At 36.6% G+C, this 19,110-nt stretch overlaps 4 protein-coding genes across 4 annotated transcripts; 1 reads left to right on the plus strand and 3 right to left on the minus strand.

Moving 5' to 3' along the window:
* Positions 1–1,544: 1,544 nt before the first annotated feature.
* Positions 1,545–7,652, minus strand: MONOS_3984 (uncharacterized protein; the record flags this gene model as incomplete). The annotated part of the gene is made up of 1 exon (XM_067874020.1): positions 1,545–7,652. The coding sequence occupies one exon, from the start codon at positions 7,650–7,652 to the stop codon at positions 1,545–1,547; it is 6,108 nt and encodes a 2,035-aa protein (XP_067736516.1).
* A 3,998-nt stretch (positions 7,653–11,650) lies between these two features.
* On the minus strand, positions 11,651–13,060 carry MONOS_3985 (uncharacterized protein; the record flags this gene model as incomplete). Its single annotated transcript, XM_067874021.1, has 3 exons — positions 11,651–12,412; positions 12,744–12,970; positions 13,027–13,060. The coding sequence occupies 3 exons, from the start codon at positions 13,058–13,060 to the stop codon at positions 11,651–11,653; spliced, it is 1,023 nt and encodes a 340-aa protein (XP_067736517.1).
* Positions 13,061–14,079: 1,019 nt separating this feature from the next.
* Positions 14,080–14,477, minus strand: MONOS_3986 (uncharacterized protein; the record flags this gene model as incomplete). The annotated part of the gene is made up of 2 exons (XM_067874022.1): positions 14,080–14,319; positions 14,379–14,477. 2 exons carry the CDS (start codon positions 14,475–14,477, stop codon positions 14,080–14,082), a joined length of 339 nt encoding a protein of 112 aa, XP_067736518.1.
* Positions 14,478–14,868: 391 nt separating this feature from the next.
* On the plus strand, positions 14,869–16,905 carry MONOS_3987 (putative polyubiquitin; the record flags this gene model as incomplete). Its single annotated transcript, XM_067874023.1, has 2 exons — positions 14,869–15,394; positions 16,286–16,905. The coding sequence occupies 2 exons, from the start codon at positions 14,869–14,871 to the stop codon at positions 16,903–16,905; spliced, it is 1,146 nt and encodes a 381-aa protein (XP_067736519.1).
* Between the last annotated feature and the right edge of the window lie 2,205 nt (positions 16,906–19,110).

Consider the following 19,110-nt stretch of genomic DNA (forward strand, 5'->3'; position numbering starts at 1 on the left):
TTATTCAGAAAGCTTTCGTCTGCAGTGGTGTTCTTCACAATTCTTTTGGGCCAGTTCTTTTGAAACTGCCCGAATCTTCGATTTGCACTCTTCCATCTCGCAGAAACAGGTTTATCTTTTATGGAAAAGTGATAACAGACGATATTCTTTTTGAGAAATGGGAAAATCACTTGAAAATGAATTTTGAAAGGAAAAATGAAATGGATGAAAAGGAGAAAGATGAAGTGAAGACTGTTGTGGATGAAAAGAAAAAAATAAAAAGAAGATTTCTCCACGTTAAAAATGATGATTCTGACGATGAAAAGAAAGATACAGCATTCAATCGAGGTGAAGGAAAAAGGAAAGTTATCAGAAGAATTAATTCTTAATTTTTTTCTTTGAATTTTTTTGATTTTCTTCTTCTTATTTTTTATTTTTTTATTTTTATTTTTTTTTATTATTAACAATTTATTCATTTATTTAATTATATATATATATGTCAAAATTTTTTTGAAAAGTTCCTTTTGTTTAATTTTCGAATTAAATTAAAATTTCATTTTTCGATCAAATTTCTGTTCACATTGACCAAATTTTTCTGTTATGAAAATAAAATCTTGATGATGATATTATATTCATTCTCATGAAATCTGGTGAGTGAAAACAGAAAATTGAGAGAAATATGAAGTTTTAATTTAATTCGAAAATTAAACAAAAGGTACTTTTCAAAAAAATTTTGACATATATATATTTTGTGTGTGTGTGTGTGTGTGTGTGTGTGTGTGTGTGTGTGTGTGTGTGTGTGTGTGTGTGTGTGTGTGTGTGTGTGTGTGTATGTGTGTGTGTGTGTGTGTGTATGTATGTATGTATGTGTGTGTGTGTGTGTGTGTGTGTGTATGTATGTATGTATGTATGTGTGTGTCAGAATAAAGAAAAAGAGTCAAGATTAAATTTCAACTCTATTATAGAATCCTAAATAATATTTTCGACAATATTCATAAAAATTAAAAAATCGATGGCGATTATTTTTCATTCGTTGAATTGTTGATGTTAATGAAAAATGCTTGAGAAAACAGAAAACAGAAAAAAGAAATTTGATGGGAATTAAATCAACGTGAAAAAACAACAGGAATATAAAAAAGTCACGCAAGAATTTTCCAATAGGATCCAAGTGAATTCATTGGAAATTCATTCATGTTAGAGATACACAAAAACAAAAACAAATACAAATACATAAAAAGAGCAAAATTTTCAACTCAAAAACACAAAAACAAAAAATGAAAAAAACTAAAAAAATACAACACTCACACAAACACATTTAGTGACCTTACTCAAGAGATGGTGGATGCCCCAAAACGAAATGATTCACACATGAAACAATTGTGAAATCATTTGCACTGCAACACGTTCAGTTGAAGGCTTCTTCAAATTTCACCTTTGCAAAAACGAATTTCCATTGAACAGTAGATTCAAAACAAGACATCAGGGGCAGGCGCTGTTTTCGCAATCCAAACATTTTTATCATTCAGCTCAATTCCACAAACATGCAGCAAGCAGGTAAAGAAGTATCAAAGCACTCCATTAATCCCTTTCAGCAAGCCAATCACCCTATCCAATGTTGGCCTGTCATTTGGTTCGTCTGCCCACATCTTCTCCATCACTTCAACCAGATCTTCTCCTTCGATTCCTTCTGTCAGTGGTCGCACTCCATCCCTCATCATCTCCTGCGCTTCCTCCGCATCACACTCACTCAAGGGCACTTCCCCGGTTGTCATCTCATGCAGAATCAGTCCAAGTGTGAAAACAACTGCCTGTTCAATTCCATCATCTTCATTTCCCACTTCTGGAGCTTTCCATCGATTCATTTCTTCCTTCTGCTTTTCATCTTTCAATTCCTCTGTCAACACGTATATTTCATTTTCATTTCCTTCCTCAACAAAGATTGTATATGGACATATCTGTCTCGCTATCATTTCCACCCTTTCATCTCCGACTGAAATCAAATGCTCAAACAGCTCTGCCACTGCCATCACCACTTCCTTCCCATCAACAACATCCATCGCTCTTGTTCCCAGCGTGAAATTACCTTGCACTGAATGAATCACCGAATGCAATGTTTTGATGTTCTTTTTCTCCTTCTCTCGAAATGGCTTCTTTGCTGATATCACATTGAATGAATGAGATTGAGATATTCCAGAAACAAAACCATCCTCAGAAAATGGTAATGGAGATTCCAAATCTGGCAAATCATTTTCATTCAGAATTTCTTCATTGCTCATTGAAGGAGGCTCTGGAAGATCTTCATTGTTATCAATGAGAAGAGGAATTTGGCTCGTCATTCCTTCCAGCAGTGTGGATGGCATTTCACTAATCTCAAAGCTCCCTCCATTGTTTTCCCTTCTTCTCCTTTCAATATTCTCCATTATCCGTTCATTTTCTAATCTCTCTTTCTCAACCATCTTTTCTGATTCCTTCAGTTTCTTTCTCAGAAGCACAACAACAACAACAATCACAAATAACAGAATCATAACAATTACAATACATCCAATAAAGGCAAATAAACTCCATTCAATTTTATCCTCTCCTTTTGACATTATTTCATCGCCTTTTGGAGGAGTGATGCTTGCATTCTTCAGAATGAATGAATTTGTTGATGAAGGAGATTCTGCATCCCCAAACAAAATACACACAGACACTTCTGTTTCATTTCCACAATCGCTGATTGCATCTTTTCCTACACTTCCTTCAACTTCTCTTTCTGACAAAAATCTATTTGAATCAAAATCATGTTTTTCAATATCTTTCTCTTCCCCCTTCCTCTTCACAACTGCAAATGAAATATTGCATGGAACAAGAAGCATCCCTTTGAATATCAGCTTCATTCTATCTGTTGATTCTTTTGCTTCAACGCTTTCCAGAACAGGAATGAAGAACGATGAATCCCTTTCTGAAACAATCCCTTCAAAACTGCATCCATCATTCAAAATCCAAAGTGATGTATTTCTTTCCAATCCATCTCCACCTTTCAAACTCATCACATTCAATGCTCCAGAATTTGAACAAATGATGTTTCTACGAAGAGAGGGATATTTTTCAATGAATGGATTGTTGTTCAAAAACTCCCCTTTCTCAATCGTCACATCGCTAGCAGACACTGACAATCCACCTGATGAAGCATTCATTATTGTCACATATTTCATCTCTAATAAAGAATTCGCTGAGTGAACAAGAGATCCATTCCATTCGCATATTTCTTCAAAATTATTATTTCTCTCATTTTCACTTTCTTTTGAAAGAATTCCTTCAAATTCACACATTTGCATCGAAACATCCTTTGCATTGTTAATCTCCATAATGCTTCCTTTGTCAGAGAGAGAATGGCAATCTGAGCAACTGCAATTGAAAAGATTTATTTGAGCAGAAGTTGAAGAAGCTGAGAAAACAGAAGCTCCTTCTGAATTCCTCGAACAGTTGTTGAATGAGGAGATTCCAATAGAAACAGTTCCTGATGATAAATCGTTTATCGCAATGACGCAACCTTCAGACAATTTCACTCCATCTGCAGATACTCCATTAAATACAACACTTCCACATTGTCCAATCTCAAACACATCTGTTGTTGATTCAATTAGTTCCAGTTTCACATTTGTGATTGATACCTCATCTCCATTTAACAAAAAAGGAATCTTCTTGAATGAAAGCATTGATATTGAGCAGTTATCAACATGAAGAATTCCATTTTCGATGTTTAACAAAGTTGAATTCAGAACAATAGATTCAATGCTTTCTGATTGGCCAACAGAAGAAAAATCAACAAATGAAAGAGAAAGTTGTCCACTTGCCTCGTGAATGATTGAGTTGCCTGAATATGAAAATAACTGCCAAAAACTGAATTTCAATCTCTCAATCCGAACATTCTCTGAGGTTGTGATCAGATTTCCCTCATTGGTTATTGTTGAGCTCAGATGCACCAAAGCAGCTGAGGGAGATTGCAATGAGCGGATGGTCACATCAAGAACATCACACTTCCCAACAATTTCTGTTTGATTCAAGATTAGCAGCTGTGAGTACAGAGATGGAATAATACGTTGGATTCCAACATTCAGCGATTGGCAAGGCTTGCTGAACTCCCCGCATTGCTTACTGTCTGTGTAATTGCCTGCAATTGATGACACAAATATCGTCTCGCTCTGGTATTTCATAACCCTCAGCAGAAGATCTTCTTCTCCTTCAAACGAGTCTGTTGTGCATCCCCATATTGCCTTGTCCTTCACAAATGGTGCTCTGAAATCCAGCATGAACTGCTCATCAACAATTTGATTTTCGATTGAGTGGCATCGAATATACACATCTCTCCCTCTCAATGCAGAGTTGTCTCTGAATGTGATATTCGACAGCGCAAAATTCAGAGGCTTCTCAGCTGTCGAGGTGCATTCCAGAAACAGCCACCCACCTCTTCCTGCAATCGAGCAGAAACACTCTGAAATCTTGCAAAAAGAGCACTCAAAACTTCCTCCCTCATTCAACTCACAAAACATCCCTCCTCCCTTTCCACACTTCAACCCTCCACATCTCTTCATCGTTGTGTTCCGAACCACGATTTTCAATGGTGAATCATTCTCATTTCGAATGATCGAGATGTTTTCTGTTGTGTCTTGGGTGACTTCTTCAAACAAACTCCACTCAATTACAATGTTTTGTTCTCCTTCATTGCTCCCTCTCTTCTCTCCAGCTGATCTCTTTGATATCCTCAATCCGCTTGTCCCCTCCAGCTCAATATTCTTCATCGTCAGATTTTTCGCATTCAGCACTGTTGTTGATAACACAGAAATAACATCCTGCGAAAAGCTCAACAATTGCATTGTCACCAATTCCAGCACAACTGTCCCTCCTTCTGCTTTGATCAGCCTATAATCTGTCAATTCTTCTCTCTCATCTCCTTTTTTGGTGAATGAGCAGTCTTTCACAGTCAACAATCCCTCGCTTGAGCCAACATGCATCAAAACATCCACTCCATTTGCGAATGAAGATGGAATCACAAATATAATCAGTTCGAAATTGGTAATGCCACAAATCTTCATTACTGCTCCTTCTTCTCCTTCAAGCGATGAGACACATTCCAATGAGCACATACTGCTCTCATCCGATTTCACTGATATTCCACTCACATCAACACTCTTCTGAAGATACCCTTTTCCAATGATGTTAATGTTCTTTTCATTTCCTTCAAGCATTCGCTCCAAACAATAATCAATTGAAAGGCAAGGATAATCTGAGAATCCACATGCACTCATATCTTTTCCTTTGTCTCCAATAAATATCTCTGACCCAATCGCTCGCCAGAAATAAACCAGTGGAATGGCATTCGTTGTGTCACTCCCATCAAAGCCTCTCATAGAATCAAACGAAATATCAGCCAAATGATCAGATACAAATGGAAGAGAGGCGTTTGTGATGCTCTTTGTCAGGTTTGGCGATTCAACAAACAGGTCATTTCCATATTTTGCAATATTTGGCTTGTCTGCCTCAAAAACAGGTGATGAGATCACAAATGAAGAATCATCATCAATCAGCTTCAGTGCCATCCCTCCTCCGAACCCAATCTTCCGTTCTTCTGCTGGTGCTGTGCATCCTGTGAATGTGCAAGAAATAATGTTCATTTGAATGCTCCCTTTCAACTGCGCATTGAGAGCCCCTCCTCTGCTTTCATCAGCCAGCACTGAACATCCATCAAATTCACATTCTTCAATATTTATTTCATTGTTTGAATTTTCATTTTCATCATTGCTGTTGTCAATGCTCACACAGCCTCCATTTCCAGATGTTCTTTCTATTTCTGAAAAGGTACAGTTTGTCATATTCAACCACAGAGTGCTCATCAACTCTGTATTTGTTCCACTTCCAGACAACGAGATCAATGGATTTCTTCTCAAATCAATTGATGAAGCAGAGAATTTGTCGATTATCAGGATCCCTGACTCAACGGACAAGAACAGAATTGTCAATTCTGATGATGGATTTTGAAGGGAAATCGAACATTGAGACAGAGTTATTGATGATGAAGAAGACGAAATGAAAGTGGAGTGAAGAGGAAGGGAAGAAGGAAGAGAGAAGATGAGTTTTGATAATTCTGTTTCAACACTTGTTGTTATCATCGATGAATTGGATGTTGAACTTGAATCAGAGACTGTCCAACCACTTTCATCATCATTTCCTCGGATTTCATGTTTCTGATCGGCAAAGGTTAATTCATCGCTCATCTGAATCATTCCATTCACAATAACTTTCTTTGTTTCTGTTTGTCTTGTGAGGGAGTGCTTCATTGTCAAGCAAGGGAATTGCACAATTCCACAGTGTGAGTGATTGGATGCCTCGATATTGCTCACATATATTTCTTCTGGGGTGGGAAGGAGATAGATGCACAGAGGAATGGCCACGCTGATGTTTCCATTGTCATAACCTCGCACTCTGTCAACAGAATCCAATGAATCTGTAACGCATGTGATGTTTTCTGACTTTGCTGTTTCTTCCAGATTGGGTGAAATGACAAAGATATCATTCCCCCATTTGGCAGTGTTTGTGCCAAATGAAGAGGAGATCAGGAAATTGGGATTTTCATTCAACAATCGAAGAAGAATTCCTCCACCAAGTCCGTTGGATGCAGAACAAAAACAGCCATCAAAAGATCCACCTTTCACTTTCACTTCATTCTCATTCCCAACACACAGCATCATCGATCCTCCATCAGCTGATGTTCTGCTTCCACATCCTTCAAAAGTGCTCGATTTCAGATCAATGCTTGCCTTGTCATTCGAAAACGACATCACTGCTGCTCCGCTCGTTGTTCTCTCAATCCCATCAAAACCACACTCTGAAAGTGTCAATGAAATCTCATTTGTTGAAGAAAGCGAAATCAATGAATTTGTTGAAATCGTCTTTGCCCAGTTCACGTTTTCCATCTGAAACATCCCATTCTGAATGTTTATCAGTTCTGTCGAAAATGCTGTTTCTGTTGATTGTCCGCTCCCAAAAGATATGTTCAGTCTGCTGATGCTCATTCCTCCTGCTCCACTTATCTCAAACAGCCTTGACCCACGGTTATTCGGATGAGCCGAATCATGCACAAGAACAAAGTCTCTGGCAGTCAATGTGCCTGTCGATACCGAAAATAGAGACAGCCCAGATGCTTCAAATTCTGTATGGATTGCTGTGCTCATATTGCTTTGACCATAAACAGTAAAAGTGTTGACCCCACAATCAAAACTATTTGTTTCGATTATCGTTCCCGAAAATACTTCGACATTGTGAACCAAGTCTGGAATGAGTTGTGTAAGACAACGGCTGATCGTGCTGCATGGATAAGATTCATAAATTCCACAAGCATATGTGTCGATGCCTTTTGGTTGTGAATCAGTTGATGAGACAAATCTCACGTTTCCAAAATCATTGCGAAGCCAATCACTGTGATCAACAATCGAACTGTAATTTGAACTAACTCTGTTTGTTGTTTGCCTTGTAGAATAGCAACTTGGATCAATGTTATTTGAGGTTGAACCTTCCAGAGCAATATCATGTCCAAATTTTCCACATGTGTTGTTGTGAAAAAAACAGTAAAATAATAGTGTTCCGTAATTATTTGCATTAATCAATATTCCAACAGCACCCCCCCAACGCATTGAATAACAATGAATATATAAACAATTTGAGAAAATAATTTGATCTGTACAGTTCCAATTCAGAATGGCGCCTCCTGCACCATCTCGTGAAGAATTGCATCGACAAAATTTGAAGAATGAATTTACAAGGCAATGTTTTTGTCTTTTAGCATTAACTTGATAGTAACTTAATGCCCCTCCATCATTGGCAGCAGAACAGTTATTAAATAAACAATCGTCAACCATAGACTGTGAATATATTATTTCAAAATCAATTCCCCCTCCCCCATAAATTTGTGGATCCGCTGCTGTGCACTGATCAAATATCGTATGTTGCGCAATGCATTCAGCAATTCTTTGAGCATATATTCCTCCGCCTCTTGTCGATGAAGCATTGCATCTTGTGAATGAAGAATTCTCAACTGTGAGAATGGCACTTGCATTGTCATGAACAAACAGCGCTCCTCCTTGTGGTGCTGTGCAATCAGTCCATTCGCATAAAGAAAAGGATTGGCTTTCCGTTGAATTAATTTGTCCTTTTTTCTCAAGGGCATTCGTTTCTCTTTTCCCGAAGTTTATTGTTGTGTTTTTGCAGACAAATTCCTGTGAAGAATATGATCCACTAGAGATCCCTCCTTCAAAGACATTCACACATGAATAAATGAGACAGTTCTCCATTGAACTTCGAAAACATGAATGTTCCACAAAATGATCGCTATTCGCATCACATTTCACAGATATGTTCCTGAAGGCACAATTAATGATCTGTTCGCTTTTGCTCTTTCCTGAAACAAGAAAATAGTCTGATGAAGAAACAGCCAGGTCTGTGATGATGGAATTTCTCAAAACAGCAATATTTGAATCATCAGATGAAAATATGAGACTGTATGGGTTAAGACTCTCTTGGGGGATCAAAGTCATGTCTGTGAGGCAGATTGAACCGATATTCAAAAGAAAAGGAGATTTCGACTTTTGGGGGGAAACGCAAGAATCCAACATCAAATTCGATTTATCTGTTATTAGAATAAATGACGAGGAAGAATATTCAACTGCCACATTTTTCAGTCCAACTGAAGAATTGGAAAACCGAAAAAATGAATAAATCGCTGTGCATGTTCCTGCTTTCCATCTGTTCATTCCTGATGCTTTTCTTTGTTCTGACAAATAATTATTATTTCCGTTTGCGGGAAATTGTGCATCAGTTGAGTTGCCTTGACAAAAATAAAAACGGTTATATTAAAAAGTTATATTGGAAAAAATACCTTCATTCTTTAATGTTGCTGTTCCACAGATGACTTGAAATTTAGATGTCTCTGCTAGAATCAGATATGCAAAAAGGAACAAAAGCACTCTCATACGTAATTAAAAACGGTTTTGATTTGAAAAATAAAATATAATGAGAATGATCATTTTTTATTTATTTAACACCTGAATGAAAATAGAAAAGATGAATTCGAAATACTTATTATAATATATGAAATTTGTTATTGATGATGCAATGTAAAAATACTCCAATTAAACAGCTGTCCAGAATATAACTGTTTTTTTCTAAAAAAACATTAAACCAAAAATCATAACAATTTTTTGAAAGAAAATTTTTACAAACAAAATGCAATATTGTGCTTGTATGATCAATGAATTTATATTATTTCTTCAATCACAGAACAGACAATTATTTGTAATTGATTTTTAGAAAAACAGAAATAAAAAACCCAAAAAACAAACGAAAGTTTGTTGCTTTATTGTCAGTTATTCATTGAACATTTATGTTTTGATCCCAATTCGCATGGAAAGTATCTGATTAACCATAGTTATGTTTTCAGATTGACTTGTTTTTCAAAAACTTTTGTTGAACATATGATCGAGGATTTCGAAGAATCCAATGATAATATCTTTTGTTGAGAAATGTATTTTTCATTTAACTGTGGAATTGGATTCAAGCATTTGGATGTGATGGAAAAAGCAGTTTGCATAACCATTTGATTAGACAGTTTTGCGAACAAATATGAAAGAAATGGTTTATATTACCATTGGCTGACTGAAAAAAGAAAAAATGTGGAAGAGACGAAAAGGATGCCAAGCAATATGTTTGCTCATTTCTGGTTTGTGGAATGATATTTTTTTATATCATCAGTTCGTTATGCAGGCATTTGATTTGAGAGATGGATAAACAACATTTGAAAATTGCTTTTCTGAAAGAAGAACTGTTGAGAATTTTTGGTAAAGATGAAGTTTGTAATTATTTTCAAATATATTATTTTTTATTGTTCGAGTTCATGAACCAAATAAACTGAATGAATGACTGACATTCACTTTTCTTGGAAGAATACCTTGCTCGAATAACTGGTTCATGTGGAAAGAATGTCAAGGCGAAAAGATTGAATTGGTGCTGGACGAAATAAATTTTTGATTCAATCAGAAGGAATTGTTAAAATTCCAAATCTCTCTATTTTCAGAAGGATCAGAAACCTTCTCATATGGAGATGAAAAGACTTTTGGAAACGGATGATTGGCAAATATGTTGCTTAATCGTATGAAAATGGAGGAATGATGAATTTATTATTGAAGAAAACGAACATTTCCAATGAGACTAAAATTAAAAATGGCTAACAAATCAAAAGGTTTGTTTGTATCTTCCAAAAAAAATTTAATAGTATTTTTATTATTTTTTTCCATGCTTTTCAAAAAGCGAGGGATTTGATGACTATGAAGAAGAAGAAAAGAGGGGAAGGAAAAAGAAAAGAAGATGATAGACAAAAATTAAAGATATAATGAAGATGCATTGCTTTGGGTTTTGGAGAAGAGTTATTTCGGAAGAAAGACGATTTTTTAAGAAAGAAGTGAAGGAAAAGATGAAGATGTTGAATGAAATGAATGATCTCCAAATATTTCATGATTTTTGAAGGTGAAAAGGAAAAATCAAGTCGAATGCGTGAAAGATTGAAAGGATGCTGTTTCTGAGAAGAACACACAAAAATGGAAGATGAAGCAAGATAACGTTTGATTTTGCTGAATTTCAATCCATTTATTTGTTGTTGCTTTTGAGCAAAATTCCTCCAAGCTGATCATCTCACTTTGCACAACAACCACTAATTATTTATTTGAGCTTCTTCTTCTTCCTCTTCCTCTTCTTTTACATCTTCTTCACCAATAAAAATGTAATGTTAACAATTCATTCCATTCAACTCTCCGTGAATTCTTCTTCAAGTTTTGTCTTCTATTTCAATTCACGAACACAAAGGCAATTTTCTCATCTGTCAAGAAGAAGCAGCGAAAACAATAAGGCAATGGAATGGATGTGATGTTGGCATCCAATCAAAAAAACAAAGGTGATTCTGACATTTTATCATTTGGCTGTTGAATGAAGTGCAGATGAAATAAAGAAGAAATCTTGGAATAATTTCAATAAAGGAATGGACGATTGAAGCAAAAGAATGCGACAGATTTCACAATGTGTCATCTCTTTTGTGAGTGACAGAGGAGTCAAAAGGAAATGAGAGAAAGGCAAAGGATTTGAAATGGAGAAAAAAACTGTCACAAAAGAATATTGGAAATGGCAAATGGAGATAGGGTTTTTGAGAGAAGAGATTTATCATTTTGTCACAAATGATTATTTGGTGACGATACAATTGGAGAACAATCAGTTTTTCTGAAAGGGAAGTTTTTGATTTGGAAATGTTGGCTTCTGGAAATGATGCGAATGAAAATCATTCGAATGAACAAAATGTCCTGTTTTTTTCATTTATTCACAAAAAATCTCCAAAAGATTCTTTCTTTTTTTTTTTCATTTGAATTCCCGGTTTCCATGTTTCAGTATTCTTTTTTGAACATTCTTTTTTTCCAAATGCAAATCATTCAAAATTGAAAAATTGAAAAAAAAGAAAAGATTTTCTTCAGATATATTTTTCTATTTGTGTTGTGGGAAATAAAGATTTGAAATGAAGCAAAACCTCAGTCAACCCCATTAAATAATCTTCCTCTTCAAAAATAAAAACAAGTACAGGAAAAACGCTCAAAGTTCATGTGTTTATTAAATAATCCCCATAATGTTTCGGTAGAAAATAATAAGAATTGGTTTTCAAAAAAGGAATTATAACATGAAAACTTGCGATGACGTCTTCATATCCTTCTTCTTCCATCTTTTCAACCACTTTCCTTTTCAACCCTTCTCCTTTCGCTTCACCAGCTTCATCATCTTTTGATTTCAATCGACCAGAAATATTCATGATGAACCTCAAGCAGTCATATGCCATTTCGTAATCCATTGTTGGCAGCCGAATTCCCTCCAAAACAGCATCATCTGCTCCACCTTTCAGCAACCCACCAATCTTCACTGCTCTTTTTTCAGATGCTGCTTTCAGCAAATCAATGCATTTCATGCTGTATTTCCTGTGATTGTCCTTCGCTGACCGAAACACCCGAACAACGCAGCAGACAAGCTCGGAATATTCGTCATCCCACAAGTGGCAGGAAAAAAAGAAATCGAACAATGTGAAGAGCCATCTCCTCAAAACAATTCCTTCTTTCACCCCCTTTCCTCCTCTTTTCTCTTCTTTTCTCTTCCAATCCACACACTTCGCCAGCTCCTCCATTTCTCTTTTTGCCTCCTTCACAAAATGCAGCTCATCTGTCATCACTTTTTCCAATACTCCATTGAGAAATAATCTGTTCATCAAAAACTGCCAGGCAGACTGATAAGCAAGTGGAGTGAGGTTGTGATGATCCTGATGATGCTGAATAATTTCTTTCATCTCACTCAAATACAATTCTTCTGGAATTTTCTGAAAAACAAACACAAGAATTATCAATCAATGATTATTCACAACACAATTCCACACTGTGAGCATGCCAACACTGCTCAAAGTCAACAGTGATGTTTCCCCTTCTTTCCCATCTCCCTCCTTCTCCTCTTTGTTCAAGCCAACTTCCAGAAGACAGGACACACAGATTGAAAGCAGATTAAACAAGAATTTGTCTTTCAGCATGAGATAGCACTCGCAAAGATCAATCAGAAGCTTTTCATTTCTTTTTTCTTTTTTCTTTTTTCTTTTCTTCCTCGACAATCATCTCTTCAAATCTCTCACCCAATGAAGAATTTCCAAATCCACACACATTCATCGATTTCAATGCATTCGAAGATCCGATGTGCTTCAACAACAGAAATGCATTCTCCAAAGTCAGTTTCTTTTCTTCAATCATTTCGAATATTCCATTGAACACTTCTGCTGTGACCACACATTCAAGTTCTTCTTCGTCCATCTCGTCCATCACTTCATTCATTTTTTCAATTTTCTCTTTCTGTTCATCCTCATTGCAATCTTCCAGCTCGGAAAATAATTCTGAAACAAAAAGAGCCACAATCATTAGGAATTCAAATGGAACAACGAATGCACACTGTTGTATCTTTCAGTGACGCTCACAGTCTGCATTTTTGAAAATTCATTGCATTCAGAAACAACACAATTTTGATCATTCACATTGAATTCGCATATGTTTGGAAAGACGACATAGATGAATTACAAAAAGTCAAAAATGGTCATTAATAATGTCGTGTTCACACCATTCTTTATTGTCTTGGCACTTTTGGAAAGTGATTGTTAAGAAAAAAAATGTTCAAATAAATTCGGTTTGTTGTTATGGATTCAAAGATCGAAAAGTGATTTGTTTGAACTGGAATATCAATCAGCAAAATGAGTGTTGATAAATGAATTTATCCTGCAGAATTACAAACATAATCTCCCGTTGAAAAAACGGACAATGATGGTAATTCCAAGATTTTAGAAATTCAATCTGATGTATTTTGTTAATTGAAATGCCAACGTAATACAACAATTTTATTAATTATACAAAAAGACGTAGTGTTTGAGATTTATATTGTTCAATTGATTGTGAAGATATTTCCAATATCTGTCTCTTCAGAACGCGAGAATCGGACGAAATGTCTTTTTAGGGAAATCTTCGCCTTTCAGAGAGGAATTAAACAGGCAAGCATCAAGTTCCACCGACTGCCGTGGAGCATATAGATGTTAGAACAGCGTTATATTTTGAAAACATTTTTTGCGAAATAAAATTGAATTGAAAAGAAAACCAAACCTGATTTTATTTGGCAGTTCAGAAATCGATGCATAAGGAAGTTGGATGTCTTCCGGAAGGAGCCAATAAGGAATCAGTTGCATTGACGTTTGAGCATGGTCTTGAAATAGGCTATTAAGTTTTGCTGTTACAATTTTGAATATATGAGAATCATTTCATTCAATTTGTTGAAAGAAAGAGGGAATCAGATGATTTAACGAGAGAAGAAGAAAAACAGAAAATGAAAGATGAATGAGAAGATTTAAAAAAAAGCACAAGAGATTGCGAAGATTCATGACATTTTTCTTTTCATTTTCCAATCCTCCTTTATATCTTCTCTCTCTCTCACTCATCCATACATTTCGCACTCTGCTGCTCATGAAGATTCATCTCCATCATCATCATTATTATTATTGCAGGAGTTGTCTTCTGATTGTGCTATTGTCAGTGCACTTGGCAAATGCACCACAGTCTTTTCCAGTGACTCAAGGAATGAGGCCAAAGTCTGTTCCACTCTGAATGCCTTCTCCTGTGCTGATGTACCTTTCACTGCTTCTTGCCTCTCACGCTCACACAGCATGACAACAGACTGCCTTTGTTCCTTCTTAAGTGTCTCCTGTTTTTCGTGGTGGAAAAAAAAAAGGAGATTGAAGGAACACTCAAGCAGAGGGAAACATGCTCAATAAGAAGAGATGACCAGCCTGGAACTTTATTTGGGCCGATCGCTATCTCTTGCGCATTCCATGCATCGTCTTCTTCCTTCCAACATTTCATCCACTTCACTCTTTCTTTTTCAACATTTTGACTATTTTTATTCTTATTCTTATTTCTTTGAATTAAAAAATGATATTGATAATAATTGTATTTTCACTTTTTTTATTGATTTTGCACTTGATTAAGAAACAATTCCTTTTGAACAAATTGTTCTGAAACAGAAATATGTCTTTGTCAATTCTATTGATTTTTGCAACGAATAATTTCCAAAAGAAATTACAGAAAACTCAAATGAATATCTTTTCAATTCCTTTTCTTTTTTTGAAAAAGTATTTTGCATAAATTTATAGAAGAAAAACGAACAAGAATATGAAAAATCACATCTTGAATTTTCGAAATCGAAAAAAAAAATATGGAACAAATCAACCGAAAAAACAAATAAACAACAAAAATGAAGATATTTGTGGGGATGCTGAGTGGAAAAGTCCTCGCTCTCAACGTCGAAAACACAGACACTGTTGCATCCGTGAAGAAGAAGGTTGAAGACGAAGAAGGAATTCCGCCAGAACGACAGATTCTTGTTTTCTCAGGAGAGCAGCTTGAAGACCGAAAAACGCTTCGAGAGTGTGGGGTCTGTGAAGAATGCACACTGTATGTGGTGATTCGGAAGAAATTTGGAATGTCGATTTTGGTGAAGACAACAACAGGAAAAACTTTCACTCTGAACGTTGAGCGCACAGACACGATCGAGGCGGTGAAGCGGAAAATCCAAGACAAAGGAGGGATCCGCGCAGAGCAGCAGATACTCATGTTCTCGGGAGAAAGACTTGAAGAGGGAAAAACGCTTCGAGACTACGGAGTTGAGAAAGAAGATATCGTTCGCCTTGTGTATAAAATATCAAAAATGCAACTTTGTTTGAAGGGAACGCATGGAAGAGATGATTACCTCAATGCTGAAAGCAAAGATGCGATTGGATGTGCGGGACAGAAGATTGAAGACAAAGAAGGAAACTTTCCAAACCCTCGAACGCTCGCGCACGAAGGAAAAGAACTCGAAAACCAAAAAACTTCACAAGACTACAACATCGGTATTGACGGGGCTTCTGAGGTTGAAAGACAGCCCGATAGGATTCAGCTTTTTGTTACCAGAAGATCGGGAGAGCGTTTTTCAGTTGAGATGGAAGTTGATGAAACGATCCATACACTGAAAGACAAAATTCGAGGATTAACAGGCATTCCCGTAGAAAATCAAAGTCTTTATCGGTTTTGGGAATTTCTTGAAAACGAAAAGACGGTGGGGCACTACAAGATGAGCAATGGGGAGAACATCCGTCTGTTCTTGTATTGTGGGGATCTGAAGATTTTTGTGAAGACATCAGCAGAAAAGCGAGTTGCTGTTGAGGTTGAAAGCGCAGACACCATCAGATGTGTGAAGGAGAAGATTGAAATGAGCGAAGGCATTTGCGTTGAAAAGCAAAGGCTGAAATTTGGGGATGTGAATCTTGAGGATGGAAACACTCTTCATTTCTACGGGATCGAAAAGGGCGATGTTCTTTTCCTTTCGGAGGGAGATTGTCTGAGGATGTGGATATTTGTGAAGATATGGACAGGCAAAATAGCAGCTGTTGATGTGTCGAGCACAGACACGATTGGAAGAGTGAAGGAGAAAATACAAAGCAAAGAAGGGATTCCTCTGAAACAGCAAATACTCATATATGAAGGAAAGGAACTGGAAGACAGGAAAACGCTTCAAGATTACTGTGTCAAGAACGAAGATTCGCTCCACCTTGCGTTAAGGTCAGGCGACGTGACGATTTTTGTGAAGATGTCGAGTGGGAAGACTGTCACACTTGGTGTTGATGGAACAGACAGTGTGGAATATGTGAAGCAGAAGATACAAGGCCAAGAAGGAATTCCTTCAGAGCTGCAGAGCCTTGTCTTTGCTGGGAAAGAACTGGAAGACGGAAAATTGCTTCAGGATTACCATGTGCAGGAAGACGATACGCTTCGACTGGCTTTGAGGCAAGCCTCAAAAATGCACATTTTTGTGAAGATTGGGAGTGGGAAAAGCATCGCCCTCGAAGTGTCGAGCACAGACACAATTGGACAAGTGAAGGAGAAGATTGCAAACAGAGAAGGAATCCCATTTGGCGAGCAGCAGGTGATGTTTGGAGGAGAGCAGCTGGAAGACGGAAGAACACTGGAAGAGTGCGGTGTTGAGAGAGAAGACACGCTTCGCGTTGTGTTCAAAGCGAAGCAAATGCGAATATGTGTGAAGGAGATGAGTGGAAGCGATATTGGTGTTGAAGTGCTGAGCACAGACACGGTTGGAAGAGTGAAGCAGAAGATCCAGGAAAGAAGAGGAGTTCCTCGGGATCTGCAGACACTTGTCTTTGCAGGAGCACCGCTTGAAGACGAAAAGACTCTTCGACACTACAACATCGTGGATGAAGCCGTATTGTATCTCATGCTAAGAATTGGATTTTGATTTGAAATGGTTTTGGTTGTTTGACGTTTCTTGTCTTTTCCAATTCATTTTATTCTCATTTTTTTGTTCATCATTTATTTTTAATTTTATTTTGACTATTTGCGGAGTTAAACATTTTCATTTCAAAAATTAGAACCTTTTCATTGTTGCTGTGAAAGATCAAAGCGGGTTTTCCTGTGAAAAAGCCAAAATGATCATCCAACAAAATGGATTTATGTTGTTGGATTGAAAAACTTGTGAAACAAACCAAAATTATATGAAAATAAAAGAAACAAGAAACAAAATTGAGTAATGCGTGAATAAATCTGTTTATCATTAAAGACATGTTCACATGAAAATTCGCAAGCGCTAATGACAAAAATGAAGGGAAAACGAGAGAAAAAAAGCTGAAAATGAAGGAAAAAGAATCGAAAAACCATATTTTTTGAAAGAAAAATGAATAAACAAAATTATTTTCAACAGATGAACAGAATTCATATAAACTTTCACATTTTGACAAATATTTTCACATAGAAATGTGAACATCTTGGATTCTTCACATCTTCGTTTTGATGTTTTCCAAATAAACGTTTCAAAAAGCAGTTATTCTTTGAATGAAGCTTGACGGCTATCAGTTCAAACATCTGTCGAACAAAATGTATTCAAATAACTCCACTCAATTGCTCATCCAAGAAAGTTAAGTCATTTCCTTTAACACAAAAAAACAAGGGAAGTTCAGAAAAAAGCAACTAGATTCTATTTATTAATCATTTCTGCGCAGAAGAGGCATTTCTTCTATCAGCAAAATATGATAAGCGTTCATTCTGCAGAGGAATATTGGTCTGCTGATGAAATAGTCACATACTATCCACAAATTGTTTTGTTTCTTAGTTCCGTTGGTGTATTTGAACAAATGTATCATCTTCTTTTTCTTCTTTTTCTTCTTTTTCTTCTTTTTCTTCTTTTTCTTCTTTTTCTTCTTTTTCTTCTTTTTCTTCTTTTTCACCCTTTTTCACTCTTTTCCCCTCTCTTTGGCACAGGTGGATGAAGCGGAGTGTATTGAAATGAAGGAATCTTGCTGGAGAAGGAGATCGATAAATTCCATACGGCAACCATCACACAACTCTGCAAAAAAGCTCATCTGATTGAAATTGAATTGTGAAGTCACGTCATCATTCAATGTTCTCTTTGAATGAGAAAACAATTTGGAAGAAGGAAACCAAAAAGTCATGTTGTCACTTGATCGAAATCAGAAAATACAACCAGCAGCTGCTAAATCAACATTACATTTCCTCTGGCTTCTCTTTAATGTCTTTTTGTGAGCATATCAAATCTGTTCTTTATTTAAATTGTCTGGTGCTTCTTCTCTCTTTCCGCTTCTGATCTCCTTTTCTATTTTTTTGGTCTTTCACAAGTTTCTGTCTTGCCTGTTGTGAAGCGACTTTTCAGTTATCATTCATCTTCCCTTCCATCAAACGAGGAAGGGCCTTTTCTTATCAGCAGCCTTCCGCTTATGTTCTCAGAAATTCCAAAAGCTGAATTCTATATTTTCTCTTCGTTTCTTCGCCTTCTCCTTCGCCTTTTCCATCCCTGACATCGCCTCCGCCGCTCGCGCCTTTCATCTCTTCCCTGCCCTTTTTCCCTCAGCAGCCAGTAATGACTCGTTATCTTTAATTATTCCAAATATATCTGATATGACTCCATTTCATTCATTTCATCCAATTCATCTTGCTTCATTCAGCTTCTTCTTGTCTGTCTCTTCGTCTTCGTTTGAATCGGTCTCTCAGAACAAACGCCATCCGACTTATCAATTTCACGCAATCTGCTGACTGCTCCAACACGCCTGTGAATAAATGTTCTCTGAATCTTCTGAAAAGTTTCTGTGCTTTTGACAATGTGGGTTCATCACTTTTGGCTTGTCAGCAGCTCAATGGAAGAAAAGAGTTCGTATTTGTTGACAGACACATTGAAGCAGAGAAAGAGTATAAGAAGATGTGCTCTGAACTGAATTTGTTGTTCTTTGCCTTCCCTCTGCAGCTGAATGTGGATGTTGAAAAAGAAAAGAAGATATTTGAGTGAATGACAGAAATGAGTGATGATTGACTGCAGGAAGGTTTTGATGGTGTTGAATTTGCTTTTGATGAACAAGGAGGCTGTGACGAAAATGAAGCTGCTTTTAAAAAATGGTGATGATGTTGAAGGAGAAGGAGAAAAAGAGGAAGAGAA

This window comes from Monocercomonoides exilis (assembly GCF_001643675.1).
Source record: "Monocercomonoides exilis strain PA203 chromosome Unknown scaffold1-2713096, whole genome shotgun sequence".
Classification (NCBI taxonomy): domain Eukaryota; phylum Preaxostyla; order Oxymonadida; family Polymastigidae; genus Monocercomonoides; species Monocercomonoides exilis.